Source organism: Agelaius phoeniceus, chromosome 2 (genome assembly GCF_051311805.1).
Source record: "Agelaius phoeniceus isolate bAgePho1 chromosome 2, bAgePho1.hap1, whole genome shotgun sequence".
Classification (NCBI taxonomy): Eukaryota; Metazoa; Chordata; class Aves; order Passeriformes; family Icteridae; genus Agelaius; species Agelaius phoeniceus.
This window is the reverse complement of record NC_135266.1, coordinates 101,985,916-102,002,499: the sequence shown is the minus strand read 5'-3', so window position 1 is coordinate 102,002,499 and position 16,584 is coordinate 101,985,916. Positions and strand designations below refer to the sequence as shown.

Genomic DNA, 16,584 nt, shown 5'->3' with positions numbered 1-16,584 from the left:
ATTTGCATCATAAACCCATCAACCACAAGCAGGAGAAAAACACAGCACTGTCTTAGGGAAGTTATTTCTCTTATTCTGGCCTTAATGACTAAACATGCAGATAACAGAGCTCCTCAACACTCACATTCACAAGGAATAAATACAAAGAAAAGTGACAGACTAAGCAGACAAATCTGTCTGGAGATAAGTGTATTTAGAGATGGACTGGACACAAGGAAAACAGTTTCCAGATTACAAAGACTCAGATTTGCCTTTTCCCCATTGTGAACAAGGTATTCAGGATCATGCATCTGTGGCAGTGCAGTATCTGCTCCAACAACTGCTGTGTACTGGTGGCCATAAGGTCATTTTCTCTTCCCACATTTGCCATGGCTTTCCTATCAGGGAAATTATGAGACCCTGCAAGGTAACTGCTGTCTTGAGGAGATTGTCCTTGCATAAGTCTACTAATTAATTTAAAAACACCACCATTAAAGATATTAAAGTTTGCTTTAACACAAATGAAAATGTGTCTCAGATGCCAACACATAAAAGGTCACAGAATAGTTTGAGTTGGAAAGGACCTCCCAAAGGCAAGGACACTTCCAATAGAAGAGGAGGTCTCTCTTTGTATTAGAAAAGCTGTAATTTAATTTCTAGTATTTGGCGAGTAACATATATTTTGCATACATGTGAGATGATAAAAAAACAGGTCTAGAATGGGAAAATTATTGAGCTAAAACATTGCCTTTAAGGTTTACACCAATCTTTTTCTGAAGTACCTAGAAGTCTGAAAACTACTTGTCTTCACAGTGTTGGGAAAGACACTCAAGAAACTGTACCTGGAGAAATCCTCTGGACCAAAAAGCATAGAAACAGTCCTATGGTCATGAGAGCAAGCTAAAACATATGAAAGGCTCCTACAAAATGAAGCAGTCATCTCCACTGCATGTCATTTGCCAAGAGGGGCACTGGGATGCTGGATTTTATCATCAACAGCATGTCCAGCAGCACCAGGGCAGTGATTGTTCCACTGTGTTGGGCACAGATGAGGCCACTCCTCGAGTCCTGAATTCTGGTCCAGTTCTGGTCCTCTCCCTACCAGAGGGGCACTGAGGGGCTGAGTGTGTCCAGAGAAGGGAACACAGCTGGGGAAGGGTCTGGAGCACCAGGAGCTGCTGAAGGAGCTGGGGGGGGGGCTCAGCCTGGAGCAAAGGAGGCTCAGGAGGGACCTTCTCACTCTCCACAACTCCCTGACAGGAAGGTGCAGCCAGGTGAGGGTCGGGCTCTGCTCCCAGGGAACAAGGACAGGGAGAGAGGAAATGGCCTAAAGTTGTGCTAGGAGAGGTTCAGATTAGATATCAGGAAAAACTTTTTAATTGAAAGGTTAGTAAAGTACTGGAATGGGCTGCCCAGGGAAGTGGTTGAGTCACCATCCCTGGAGTTGTTAAAAAAACATGTGGAGGTGGCAGTGGAGGACACAGTTTAATGGTGAACAGGGAGGTGGTGCTGGGCTGGTGGTTGGTAATATTGATAATCCTAAAGGTCTTTTCCCATCTTAACAATTCCATGATTCTCTGTCTACTCTAATGTGTAAAAGAAGGAAAAGAAATCATATCCATGGGCAAGAGAATGAGTGATCCTAAACCAGGTGGTGATCAAATGATATTTTCTGTAGAGTTATATTAGAATTGTCTGGGGGAGGAAAAAGAGATAACCATGCAGTGCTAAGAATATAAGATACAGCTAGCAACCATGGCAACTCTAATATTTAACTACATAATCCAGGGTCATTATCTAGTAATAGCAATATAACAAGTGCTCAAAATAACCAGCCATCTCATCCCTTTCACCCAAAGTTAGATACCCAAAACCATCTGTTATGGAAATACGTGTGTGTTTCTGGAACATAAATTAAATTACATTCTGTGCCCTAAATGTGGTGTGTTCTCGCTTCCACACCCTTTTCTTTATTTTCAATCATGTCTCCCATTCCAGAGTGGTTTTTTCCCTTGTACTACGTATTGCTGGCATAAATGTGAAGAGTGTGAGTGAAGACAGCAAACAAAGCTATGATTAAATTAGCCAAAAAATCTACCCAAAGTTCTTTCAAATTCTTGCTTCCTTTTTTATTCTTGAGTAACTTCTTTTCCCATCTTTATTTGCTTTTTCCTTTGATTTTCCCTTTTTTGATACTACAACCTCTTTTTCTCTCTCATGTTTCCCATTTTCTTGTGAAATACTTGTCATCTTCTCTCCCACTGCCAGCCTAGTACATTCTCTTGCCATCTATATTGCACAAAAGAGAACAAGTAAGTTTGTTCTCACCTTGATGAAAAGCAACCCTTGTCATTTCACTTCACTGATTTTTTACTTTGGCTGTACTTGATGCTCACATTACACATCAAGCTAAGCAGAAGTAAAAGCCTTTGAAAAGTTGTAAAAGATTCAATGTTTTTAACTATTGTTAAAATAATGGTTTACAACTTTCTATGTCTTATAAAATAATATAAAAATATACCTGTATATATTATTTCATGTAGGACAGGTTACACTGAACTTTGGAGGTTGGAACAAAAAATCTTTAAAGTAGAATTAACTTTTTTTTTTTTTTCCTAAAAAGCTCTAATACCTGTACAGATATTTTTCAGGTTAACATTATCTCTTCCTCCTAGCCAACAAATAAAAATTATTTGCTCAATCCATTTTCTGTTTTTTTCTGTCAGTCATAGCCTTCAGCATCCTGTATGCGCTGTCACAGGCACCACAGGTACAGAAACTGCCAGGTGAGAGTTTTTGGAATGATCTGTGGAGAGAAGTTGGGAGCACTGGCAAGGTTACCATCCAGCAGCATTTGTGATTGCCTTTGGTAAAAATGCACACTGAAAAACAATAGAAAAGCTGTTTGTTCCCATTACAAGGGATGCAGCTTGATCATTGTCCATTTTATCAAAATAGTATTTAAGAGAAATGGATAATAGATAGTAGGTGTAGTAGACAATTGGGAAACTTCATTTCCATACATTCAAACTCAAATGTAGAAGAAGAAACCCACAACAGGGGCAAATTTTAGAAAATTGCAAAGTCTATGTTTTCAGTTTGATTGTAATTGGTTTTGAGGCTAAAAACTTGTGCATCTCACCAGACTTTTTAGACAAGTGAAAGCATTCTTCCCTTTTTAAAATGGAATATTCAATACTTCTAGTGATGGGGCAGCCAGGGCTGTCTGGGCAACCATTTCCAGTGCCCCAACCTCCTCACAGGGAAGAATTTCTCCTTAATATCCAATCCAAAACTGCTCTCTATAAGTTTAAAACCATTCTGCCTTGTCCTATCTCTACATGCCCTTGTAAATAGCCTCTCTCCATCTTTCTTGCAGGCTCCTTTCAGGTAGTGAAAGGCCACAATTATAAGGTGCATATATAAGTGTATACATATATAAGAATATACACATGTATTCATATACATATATATATATATACACTTATTATACACTTATATGTACACACACAATGCAAAACATGCATGCCACCCCAGCCATTATAATCCACTTTTCATTCAGTATATGCTAGTCCCTAAACTGCTTTTAACTCTCTTACTGTAAGTGCTGAGAATGTTTTTAGACATAAACCAGTGAACATGAGAGCAAAACTCCCTTTTACTTCTTGCTTATTCCTTTGCCTCCACACTTATACTCCTTTTCTATCTAGTTTTAGATAAAAATCAAGGTTGTCCTGTTCAGGTTTGTTTGCTTACATGTGTGTAAAGTTACATGTGTCCTAATAACTTTCTAATCCACCTTTCAATTTCAACCAAACCATGTGGTAAAGAGATCCCAGTTAGTTTCTGGAGGGTTTAATAAAAACAGACTGCTCCAGAAAGGAAAGATACACAATAGTGGAAGGCATGAAACCAGCTCCAAAATACTACAAAATGGATAATCTACTTGGAGGAAGGAGTTATAAACAATCCACATCTGGAGGAAACATATCCTAAATTTGTACTTGCAGTTGTTAAACCTCAAAATCAGGCAACCACAGTGCAGCAGCTTGTGAGGAAATTAAACATCCTCGATCCCAATGCTGTAGGATCACTTTTTCAGATTAAGACATATAGGAGGTGTGAAAGGTGCTGCCCTGATATTTGTTATGTTTAGGCATTTCACAGCTATACAGCATGTGAACAAAAGGCTACAAATATGTAATTGGAAAGTACATATGGGTCTCAATAATATAATTCCATTGTTGCCTTATACAGCCACTCATAACATCTGTTTACTGGGGCATGGAATTCCCAGAACAGGTTCAGCAAAGACAGCAGTGGTGGAAGCTTCCTGACATTGTTCCACTGTTGACATCCACTGGTGGAATGAAGGAAAGGGCCAGCCTGAAGGCCTTTAATTCATCCAAGATAAGCACCTCTGAGAGGCTGACCTCTGGGCTTAGAGGTTGATTAGGATAATTGTGAGTTCATTTAAATAATTTTGTGCATGTTTCTGCCATTCTCAAGAAGCAAACCATTTCTAATTTAGCTAGTACCACAGACTTATAGATAAAAAAATTGCATTCAAGCAGCAATTTTTTTTTATTCCAGAAAGTGAAAACACATATGTGAATGCCTCATTTTCATGGGCTCCAAGCATTCTTCATAAATAGGCATAACTGATTCCGGGTTGTGCCAATAAAAATAATAATAATGATGGATTTATATTAGTAGACTCTAAAACCAAAATGATTGAAGTCTACCTTTGGTGTTTATACATCTAAAGTCAAGCACTTAAACAATCATTTAATATTTTATATTGTGCTTGGATTTTCAGAGTAGACAAAGACACATGGTTTCCACTGAATTGATTGCTAAATATGTAAGCAGCTTATATCAGACAACCAAATTTGAATAATCATTGCAAATTTAAAATAAATTACTTATCTTCTAATCTTTTTAAAAATACTAATTATTTTTGATTGGCCAAGTTCAATTAATGGTGAATCAAATGCGAACACTGCAAATATGAATCAAATGCAAAATGCATTTTCCCATTATATTGGACATCATCTTTTTTAGCTTTTGTTCCAGTCTGTCAGCATCTGAGTGCCATACTGATCCTTCAGTGGAAGGGGATTTGCAGTGGGAAATTTCACCTAGCTTGGACACTTTAGGCAAATCTAACTATATTGTGGCTCTAGCCAGCAACCCAGACAAAGACATCTCACTTTCTTACCCTGCATAGTTTGGATTCAGGGAGTTCTTTGGCTGTCTTGTAAGACTACAGGATTTCAAGTTTCCCTCTTGCTTCTGCAGCTGAAGATTCCCATGGATGCAAACTTGGCTGAACCGCAGGGTCAGCTGGGCAGAGATTTCACTATTCACCTTCTTTGCTCTCTCTGAATCTCTTTTTCAGGTTTCTTATGGAAAGGGACCAACAGCCACAGAGTGCACTTTGCCATTTCATAGTCAGGCAAAAGATGACAGGGCTATGAGTACAGGCCATAGACAAGAAAAAAAGCCTCCAGCTTATTCACTTTGGGTATGAACACCTGAAATGCCAATGTATATTGAACCAGTGTACACAAAAACATGTTTACTAATATTGTCAAGGATTCTAAGCCTAAATGAGGATCTACTTTGTTCTTCATTAAAGCGTGCAGTGTTTATTGAAAAAACTAAAATTGAAAAGGAACCTACACCAGATGAACTGGATTGTTATGTGACCTGGACACTGTCAGTGAAGCTTTTAAGGGACACCCACAAAGCTGAACTGTGACAGCCCTTGGTGGCCCCAGTTGATCCTGTAGAGCAGTGGCCAACTTGTGCTCTACTGTGCTCATCAGGCAGAGGCATGAAATCATGGGATCACAGGATGGCTTGGGTTAGAAGGGACCCCCAAGATAATCCAGTTCCAGCCCCATGCCACAGGCAGGGGACACCTTCCACTTGGCCAAGCTGCTCCAAGCCCTGTCCAACCTGACCTTGGACACTTCCAGGGATGGCACAGCCACAGCTTTTCTGGGCAACCTGTGCCAGGGCTTCACCACCTTCAGAGGGAAGAATTTCTTCCCAATATCCCATCTATCCCTGCCCTCTCTTTCAGTTTGATGCCATTCCCCTTGTCCTGTCACTCCAGGCCCTTATAAATAGTCTCTCTCCGTTTTCTTCTAGGCTTCCTTCAGATACTGGAAGGCCACAATTATAATATATGTATAAATAAGTATATACATATATAAAAATATCTGTATAGAAGGTCAGAAAATACAATGTTAAGCTTTCATGTTTCAAACAGGGTTTTGCAAAGAGAATGTAGGACAGTAAATCCTTTGGGAAAGTTACTCACTTTCTTTCTTCCAGCAGAGCAATTTCTCTCTTGACCTCGTGGTATTCTTCTGCTATTTTGCAGTGCTGTTTATACACCTGCATAGATTCCTTAGAGTCATGACAAGGAGGCAGAGGCTTTAAGAAAAAAAAGAAGAAAAAAAAACCCCACTGTTTTTTGAATGAAATATTAGTTTAAACCTCACATATTTTGAAAGATACAATATTTATCTGAATTCCTGTGAGAATGCCTAAAGAATTTTTTTCCCTTAACTGCAGTATATGGCCAACTATTCCTAGTGATGGCCTTTCAAGGAAGGAAAAACCCAAACCAGTTCCCTGCATAAGAATATATGTAAAACTTCAAACATACGTGTAAAACTTCAAACGTTGTGAGAATTTTCAGAACTCTCCTTGTCAGCTTTCCTTCAAAACATCCCTGAAGATTTTTCAAAGAAGAATTTCTCCCTTGCCTCCCTCTTTTTCAGCTAGAGTGATATGGAAATGCTAAAGCTGATGCATTGATCAGACCTATCACACACATCATTACACTGCCAGGAACTGACATCATTGCACCAACATCATCTTTTTTTTTTCAATGCATACTGAGTGTAATAAATATGGCAAATAAAACCAAAAATCTTCATCAGAATTCTTGAAAATAATCAAAATTCTTGAAAATACATTTTGGTTAAATGTAGGTGCTTTTTGCTCCTTAAAAAAGATTGCATCTTAATTCAGGCTTCAGGTTTGAATGTCACATTTTGGTTATAACACTTTCAGGAAGTATTTTTAAGTTATTAGCCATGAATCTATTGACTCATGTAAATGAACTCCAAATAGCATGCTTGAGCCACCTGTTTGAAGTAAAAGGAAACACTTAAAATAGTTAATTTACTGCCCATTTAAATAACACCCAATTGCCTTTCACAATATTAGTAGATTGTTTTGCATTTCTTGCTGTCCTACCTTGACTCTTCTGTGCAGTATAATATTCCCTTAATGACATTATTAGGAAAAGAAAAGCCCAAGTAGGCAGACTTTTCCTATTTATGATCCTGTAATCCTTTGTTCAATCTAAACTGAAAATTTAAATTTTACTAAACATGCTCAGAGACAAAGATAAAAACATTTTTGTTCAGGAGACAGGGTGAGCTGGCTTCAGACATAACCCAAAGCACAGATGTAAGTAATGTATGGAGCTTGCAAGTACTTGTAGTTGGTATGTGATTCCTCACTGAAATTTTAACAGACACTCATATTCCATAGTCTAAATTTAAAACTGCTGCAGCAGAATTGTTTCACAGCACATTGTTTCATTCTCCCTGATCTTGGAGATTTGGGAACCCAGGGGAAGGGCAGCCCAATACTTGATGAATCTAATCCCTAGAAAAGGGCTTTTAATTGCATTTCAGTGTGGATGAGCAAGAGCACCATTCATATAGCCACCCAAATAATAAGCATAAATTTAGCAAGACTGAATATAGAAGTCTCAGTGCTCTAATCCAAGAATGTGTGGATGAGCCAAAGCAGCATCTCTGCTATCTACCAGAGATCAGCCACCAAGTGTGTCACAATAAAACAATTTCGAACAGTACCAAGGGGAAAGTCCCCAAACAGTGATACTTCAAAAGAAAAACACAACAAAACAAAGCAGAAAAGATCTTGGATTTGCTTCCAATTTAGTTTCCACTAATCTAGCTGGTTTAAACCAGTTTAAAAATTAAAACAGCGCTCAGTTTCTATATTCCAGCTTCCCACTCAAAAGATATATATAGAGAGCTAAAAATTATCAAGTCATGCTGAAACTTAGTATCTAAGGCTCACTTAGAACCAGTTGCTGGCTTTTAAACCCCTTCCTATTATTGTTTCCTCTTCAGTGACATTTTCTCTTACACTGATATTTTAGCACTTAAATTAAACAATCAGTTTACTAATTTCTATTCATAAAATTATTTTCAATTTGTCTGATGGTAGTAGGCACTATATCAAGAATCTTTTAAATTATTAGTGTATTATTTCTTTAAAACATAAATGTTACAATATTTTCAAATTACTAGATAGAATATAATTGGATCATATCATAGAGTGGTTTGGATTGGAAAGGACCTTCAAGAGCATCAAGTTCTAGCCCCTCTGCTATGGGCAGGGACACCTTCCACCACGCCAGGTTTCTCCAAGCCCTGTCCAACCTGGCCTTGAACACTTCCAGGGATGGGGCAGCCAGCACTGGAGAATTTCCTTTGCTCCTCTGTAATTTGCAAACTACTAAGAAAGGCTCCAGAGATATTATCTACAGCATCCATGAGTAGTTTCTGGTCAGTAGCATATGAAACAGGCTTATTTAGCAAACCCTTTCTCCTGCAATAACATGGGAAAAGGAGAGATACAAATCTCCATTCCATGTGGAAGGACTTTTTTAATGGTCTGTGGCCAGGCAACTGTAGATACTGCAGTACAGAATGCCCAGTGGCATTCCATGAGGTCTGTATAACATCTTTATGTTAAAGGATTGCTAGTTTACCAAGGTGACTCATTTCAGAAGGCCTTAATGAAGTTCAATTTGCAGTATGCTTTTTTTTTTTTCACTCAGAAGTAAACAGCCATACTTTACTTTCCTCTTAGAACAGCCTGAGCTTACTGTACCTTGCCTATCCATAAATTAATATAAATAAAAGTATACCTGCTAGACAAGCAAAAAACATCCCTGACAAAGTAGGTTACATTTAATGGCGACAGCTTCTACTTTTAATCCTGTTTATTTCAGGCTTCAGTGTCATCCACCCTCATTTTCCTGAGCTGGCAAAATATGCACTTGCAGCATCTCTGATCTTGTTCACAAAAGCTAGAGCTGTAAGTTATACTGGTGGTCTCTCCTATTAAGCCTGATTTTCAACAAGGTCTGCTTTTTCCTTGTATTTTGTCAAGTGACTCACTCAACAAAACAGTAACATTGAGAAATGTTCTACAGAATTCAGCAAGTAGACACTAAGAGATCCTTTTATAGACCATCCTGAAACTGCACATATATATGTAGATCTTTACAAAACATATGTACTGTTCATTTAGACTTTTGTTCAGAATCCAGACATGAAAGATGTTGTATGATGACATGCGAAAGCAGTTAATGAAGAAACAGAAAATCACAGAATGTTTGGGTTGGAAGGGACTTGCTTTCCTTGAAGGAAAGGGTCTCCATTCCTTTAATCATCTGGATAGCCTCTCTCTGCCTGCTTTTTAAGGCAGGTTGAAGGAGATCTTCTAAATAAAATCTTTGCTGGGGTGACACAGAATGAAAGTTTTCAGGTTTGGGCTTTTTTTTTTCTTCACTCACATGACAAGTTCTTTTGCCTTGCCATATGAAAATCAGCATTCCATATCCACAAAAGCTGTAGAATTGGCAGTGCCACTCAACTGTTCCAAAGCTTTAAAACAGTTGATTTTTTAAATTCACCATCATTGCACTTATGTGTTTAATTGTGAAAAAAAAATTAAAATTTTCTCCTGAAAAAGTTGAAGTTTCAAGAAAAAATTGTATCAGGCAGTTTTTCCAGCTCATGTGAACTTGTCTATAAGTCTTCAGCACTGATCTAATTAAAGAGTGGTGTCTTGCTTTTTGTAAATTTGGTAACTTTCAGCTGAGCTCTTGTGGAAAAGTCGAGAATCCAATGCTAATATTTTGAATGTGGCCTGTGTTCATTATATGGCCTTGTGCACTCTTCTATGATAGAAAAACCCACATTGTGCCAAGTAAAAATAGCACATTGCAGCCACTTTTTGTTGTGAAACTGGAACTCTTCCACCAGTTTCAGGTACCCATCTTAGGGTGCATCTAGTCTAGTCTGGTTTTACTATGAAAGTAAACAGTTCTCTTTCTTCCAAACAATTCAGGTCCACTGGATGAGAGCAATTTGCTCTCCTTCCTGGGAGATTTTCCATTCTTTTCTAACCATAGTATGATGCTCTGACTTGGTGAACATGCACACATGTTAACATACATGCATAAAATGGTCTTACACAATCTACGACCAAAGTTATCACAGCAGCATTACAGGAGACTTATCAAGCTCATAGGCAATCAAATCTAATTATAGAGCAACACAGTCCTCTAGGAATTCTCATGGACACCAATACATAGTAAAAAAATTACAGCATCCTCTTTAAGAAAACAGTATGCTTTTAAACTTTAGAAAATTAATTTATGTGTCTAACAAAATCCTGACATTCAGTAGAAGCAATTAAAGTTCCAGAGTAAACAAAGTTTCTGCTAAATGCTTATATCACACACAACACAGTGCCCCGTTAACATTTGCATTACTTCTTTTATATGAGCATTTTCTACTAAAGTGAGAAAAACTATCCTTTGACTTAAGGTTGGATGTTATAAATGGTTGGGGCTTTTTCTCTGTTGCAGCAATTTTATAGTCATCTAATGACAGAGATTTGTAACACGAAATATGACATAAATGTGCCTCAAGCTCACAATTTCATGAGACAAGATCACAGAACCATTGAATTGTTTTTTGTTGGAAAGGGCTTTAAAGATCCCCTCCTTCCAAGCCCCTGCCAGGGACACCTTCCACTAGACCAGGTTGCTCAGAGCCTCATCTAAAGATAAAGAACTATAGAACACCCTGTAGAAACATCCATATGTGACTCGTGTTCTTCCCTCTCCAGGATCAAGCTCTCAGCTGGAATAAAGATTTTGATGGGGAGCAGAGAGATGAACTGAGCAAGTCCCAGGAAGTGTTGGAATGGGACAGGCCATGCACAGGGCATAGCAATGCAGGTATGAACACCAGATACCCTCCTCTCCATTCAGTGACCTGAACAACAAGGCCTTGGGTGCTGATGTAGGTTTCTAAATACAGCACATAACCCATAGTAAAATTTCTGTCAGAGGGTCACTGTGCAGCTCATCAAGGAAGTGCCTTGCAGGGACACATCCAGACAAAGCAAAGGTTAAATTTTCCCAGTGACAGAGTGCCAGGTGTAACCTGCCCTCCCTTGCTGCACTGCCCACCACATGGCACACACAGGAGGGGGGAAAAACACCAAAGCTCAAATAAGCAGGTATTGCTTGTCAGTGGGAAAAGAATAATTTTCCATACTGCAAACAAAAGGAATTGAAAACAAGAACTTTATTAATATGAGTTTTGTTTCACTGATAACTTAGCAGGAAGTTATTTTAGTTGTCTGTGTGGGGGGTTTTTTAATAATAAAGCTGCAAATATAGCTTAAACTGACCTGTTCTCATACAAAGGGCTGTCATGTCCGGTTGACCACAGATCACATATAAATTTTGATTTAAAGTAGTTATTTTTTTACAAATTCCTTCTTGGAATGCGTAGAAAAATGTCACATTCAAAAAAGTAATTTGAAAATAAAACATGTTAATCTAAAGCTAGCTAATACATCAGAATACACAGACTGATCATTTTTATTTTCAGAAAGAAGCTGCAACTAGAACTGTCCTTTAGTAAGAGTCCTTATAGAGAACTAGCTTTTTTGCTAAGTCTCCTAGAAAGACCTTCTCTCCAGGCAATTCCACATCCACCTCTGTAGAGCTTGGACAGCAGGGTTTGTTACCCTGCCAAGGGGAGGCTGCTCTGAACTTTGCCCTGCCATTTGATACTGCTGCCCAGGGAATAGGTATGGAAGAACTGTGGGAGGAAAAGTGGGACCACTAGGTAATTCTGCTCAAATAGCCAAGTTGTCTGCCAAGGCCTAACATAGGAGGACGAGAGCTTGAAGCCTAAAACAGAGGTGCAAATTGCTTGGTACTCAGGCTGTGGTCTGCTGCCTGCATGCATAGAATTCTAAGGCTCTGATTTTCCAAGTGACTCGCTGAACTTACATAGCTTTGAAGCTGCTTTCAAAATCCAGCTTAAAGATCAGCTAATTTAGGCTTTTTGTTTGTTTTTAAAACAGGTTTCAAAATTTGCCTTTGTATGCTTGAAATCTGTAAAGTTATTACTTTTTTTTTTTTAAGGTGCCTATTACTGTATTGCCACATAACCTGCATTTATAGTTTGCTTCTTTAAATAAAATTCAAATGTTTTTGACTGTATTTATGGCACACTGATGAAAATCTTGTGGCTCTCAGAGATGATATTTTTATTATGAACATATGAACCAGCATTCTTACAGATTCAAGCATTTCAGGCTGCTATTGCCACAGTTGATTAAAAGGTTCATTTACACAACCCTTCATGTGTGTGCTCTGTATTAATGCACTTCAGGACAGAAAAAAGCATGGATGGAGTGACAAGGCACACCAGCATTCACTACTTCTGCAGGTCCTGGTGAAGCCCATTTTACCTGTTTCTGTAATACAGGAGCTACCTGTTTCAAAGCTGGCAAGAATTGCAAGCACATGCCATAGAGTTCTGGCAAATCTGCAGCAGTTTGGATTGCAGTGATTGAAAAAAACACAATAAATAAGAAATACAATAAGGTAAATAATAACTTTGTAACAGCTATTGCTTGTTTGAAATTTTAAAGCAGATTAAAAATACTGTCATTACATTAAGTAGTTATCACATGAAACTGTGATCCAGATTGACAAAAGCAAGGAAATTCAAGTGTTTATTGCTAAATTTGAATGCAATGTTATCTCTGCACCAGCTGAGAGCCCTGCATTGACTTCACTGCCCTTGGATGAACATAAAGGCATTGCAATATAAACATGCACATAAGCTTGAAAACAAAAGGATTAAGTGCTACCACAAATTTTATACTTTTAAGTGGTTGAGTCAGACAGGTAGTTCTCACAAGTTATCCTTTCAGCTACCTTGATATTACCAAGACAGATTATGAAGGATAATAAAAAGAAAATTACATTAACCAAAACCTTTGATGGTTTCTTTGAATTTGTTATCATATTGATATTATGAGAGTAAAGGAAGGCTTTCTGAAACAAATGCCCAGTACTTAACAGACCAGTTGGGTACACTTAGGGGAATTGTGCTAGTATGTACTTAAAAACTTTTACTGAAGGGCTATTATATATCCAGAACACTTGAATGCTTCCACAGGAGCATTTTCAGCCTATCATGAAATCCCATATTTAGAGTATATTATAGATTCCAGAAATGTAAAAGTCATAAAAGTTCTTAATAGAAAAAATCATCACTTGTCCTTCAAAGTGCTTATACATAATGCTAGTAATATTGTTTTTATGTATCAATAGCAGCAATAATAATCATACTTTGCTCTTTTAGAGCAATCCTTACTTACTGGTCTTAATGCTCTTCAACAAAAAAGGTAAAAATTATTAACTTAATTTCAGAGATGAACAGAGAGATGAAGAAACTCCAGGATTAACCAATGTGTCACCGAGAGAGTTGGAAAAAAAATGCAGGTTCTTTACTTTCAAATCAGTGCTCCAGCCATGAAACATGATTGCTTTTCTCAAATTGAATTCTTCTAAGGAAAAAAAAATACCGATCCTGTTTGCTGCACTGGAAGGTTAGTGGAATAAAGAGGTTAGCATACTACCTGGTTCCTTAATTCCTATTTATGCCTAAAGAACCTGCCCATATCCTCAGGATGAGAGGGATAGAGCAAGAAGTGTCTCTGTCTTCCTCCATTCCTTTCTCAGTCATCCTTTTGGTGAGAGCAGCGGGACAGAAGCGTCACCCTTGAAGTCAGCAGCCATCCCGTGCTGCCTCACCACTTGATGGGCCAGGAAAGATGACATTATTGCACAATGAGTGGTCTACTAATGCCCTTCTCAATTTACAGTCAGGAAACAACTGCCTTCAGAGTGAAATATCAGAGGAAGTCCAAATGCTCCTGGGAAAACAGATGATCTGAAGTAGTCTACCAAAGCCAGCAAACACTCCAGAATCACCACAGAGGAAATAATCCCTGGATGCAGAACTGGCTTTGTGCCTAGAGGACCATGGAGTTGCCGTCTATTGTTCACTGTCCAGTATACTGGGGGCCCATCATTCTGTGCTGACAAATCAGACTGGTAACCAAAGGATTCTCTTGGAATGCATCTGAGAAAACTGATGATATCAGTCATAGCACAGCCTGCAGGCATTAGAATGTATAATGCCCCTCTCATTCCTTCTCCCATCAGTTGAACAAGAACTCTCTTCATTGCAGTGCAGCAGCACTGCAGGAATTGGATGGAAAATCTTAAAAGCAGGCAAGATTGTTAAAACAGTAATTTCCCTGCAGTTGGACTAAAAATTTTCTGTAGGTCTTGAAAAAACAAGGTTTTCTTCTATGGATACATACGGTCTTATTAAATATTAACAGGCTAGAAAAGCACCACTAAAAACTTCCACTATAGTGTAACAATCAGAGTCTTTTTATATAGTAAATGTGAAGTAGAACTGTCATAAGAGAAGAAAAGTTTACCTGCAGCTGCTGATCTAGCTCTGGAAATGCCAAAGAGAAGTTTTCAGGGGAAGCATCATCTAAAAGGTAAACACAATGTTAAAAGTTATTGTCTACCAAAGAGGGCATTTCAAGTAATCTGTTTAGTGAAGTTTTTATTGCATATATGGACAGTAATATTGGGATCCTAAAAACACCCCCACATCTTATCTTTTACACTTGAGATGCCTCAGTAGAATCCTTGAAAATACTAGTGGACAGGTAATAAGAAAAGTTTACATTCTGGAAATACAGAAAGTCTATTTTGCACTGCAGTGATTAAGAAACAAAGCAGTTGGTCTCCAGTAGAACATGTGATAATTTAATAAAACAAATAAATCTAAACTCTTTTTCTTCCTGAGCTCTCTCCACTACACTGCTAAGTAAAGAACTGTCTTAAAGGACTTTACCTGTCAACTACAATCCTTATGGGCTAGAGTTAGTTCCATCATGACAACAAACCAAGCTGTGTTTTTATTTATTTGTTTGGGATTTTTTTTGTTTATTTTTAGAACAGGCTTACAGCAAAGGTGGGACAGATTGCACCAGTTATGTCAGGGTTGTGATGTGGACACCTGCCCACTAGTAGCTGGCCTGAGATCAGAAATATGAATCACACTTGGTAGCGCCAGTGCAATATTTCTTTCTCAGTGACTTTCACACTCTCGGTTTTGCATTGGACTGCGATGACTGTTTATTCATCTTACTACAGGTTATGGGAGGTGAGGAGAGTGTTACTATTAGCTTACAGTCAGTTATTTGTAATGTGTCAAAATTAAATAAGGATGGCTCTTCCAGGAGAAAATTGCTAACACAGTTCAGATCCTGCAACCTGCTATGTAGGCTTGAACACAGCAACAAAACCCCAACAAGATCAAGGGGACCTCATATCAAAGAAGGATTCTAAAAGAATACAGACTAGGGTCTAAATTATTTCTCAAATATTTGATATCTCTTTCTCCTGGCCTCTGTGATTATACAGCAAAGGAGGAGGGAAAAGTAAAATAAGTCATCTTAGCCTATGAAAAATAAACATACTGGCTAACACATGCTCAGAGCCTTACTCAATAATATAGCTGGAGCTGGGCAGCCTCTGGGAAGAGATGCTCAGAGAAGAAAAATAGTATAGTGATAAAAAAGCAAAAGCTCTTGAATTCCCTGAGGAAATAAAGTGGAGTTCCTGCATTTTCGTGGAGTAGTTGTCTTGCTACATTATCAAAAAGTCATACCCCTGTCATGTGAGTGTCACCCTTCTTTCTTCACACCATATGTCAAGCATGCCAACTCTGGAAAATACTTAAATTGCTTTAATTGTACAGAATTGTATCATGCTAATATGCAAGTGTTTATCTTTAATTTGCTATTGCTTTCTTGTACAATATATAAATAGACTAATATTCTAAAAGAAGAAAGATGAATCATATGGCAAGGCTAAAAGGAAGGACGGAATAAGCCTCGGTCTGACTAGGGCTACAGCTGCTCTACAGGTATTTGGCTGAATAGCTGTTAAATATTCTGACAGAGATATTGGACCAGAGTCATGGATGGCACTTAAACTGCTATTTGTTTTGGCAATTCCAGCAATACAATCTTTGGTACAGGAGCTTTATTGAGAGATCTCGAACATCTTAACATTCAGAAAAATATAGCACAAGCAACACTCCAAATGATTAAAAAAAATTGAAGAAACATGAGAGAGTAATTACATTTTCACAACATCAGCTTTTAATAAGAAAATAAAATTAATGCAGTGTCAGAATATTGGAAAATTAATTGGATCATACTCTGAAAGGAACCAGTTAAAAAATTTGGAAGTACTTGATAAAGGATGGAATAGAGAGAGAAATTAATGTAGAGGAAATCCTTTCAATAAACAGATGTTCCCTGCTTATTTTTTGAACTCAA

At 38.0% G+C, this 16,584-nt stretch overlaps 1 protein-coding gene across 4 annotated transcripts in view; it reads right to left on the bottom strand.

Annotated features, from left to right (window-relative positions):
- The window catches only part of MAP3K7CL (MAP3K7 C-terminal like), a 30,650-nt gene that overhangs the window by 4,704 nt on the left and 9,362 nt on the right, over positions 1-16,584 (bottom strand). For all 4 annotated transcript variants that reach the window (XM_077174712.1, XM_077174711.1, XM_077174713.1 and 1 more), the window contains 2 exons: positions 14,662-14,720; positions 6,311-6,426 (listed from right to left, as the gene is read on the bottom strand). In XM_077174712.1, the coding sequence (XP_077030827.1) occupies positions 6,311-6,426; positions 14,662-14,720 (175 nt within the window). The remainder of the gene's footprint in view (positions 1-6,310; positions 6,427-14,661; positions 14,721-16,584) is intronic.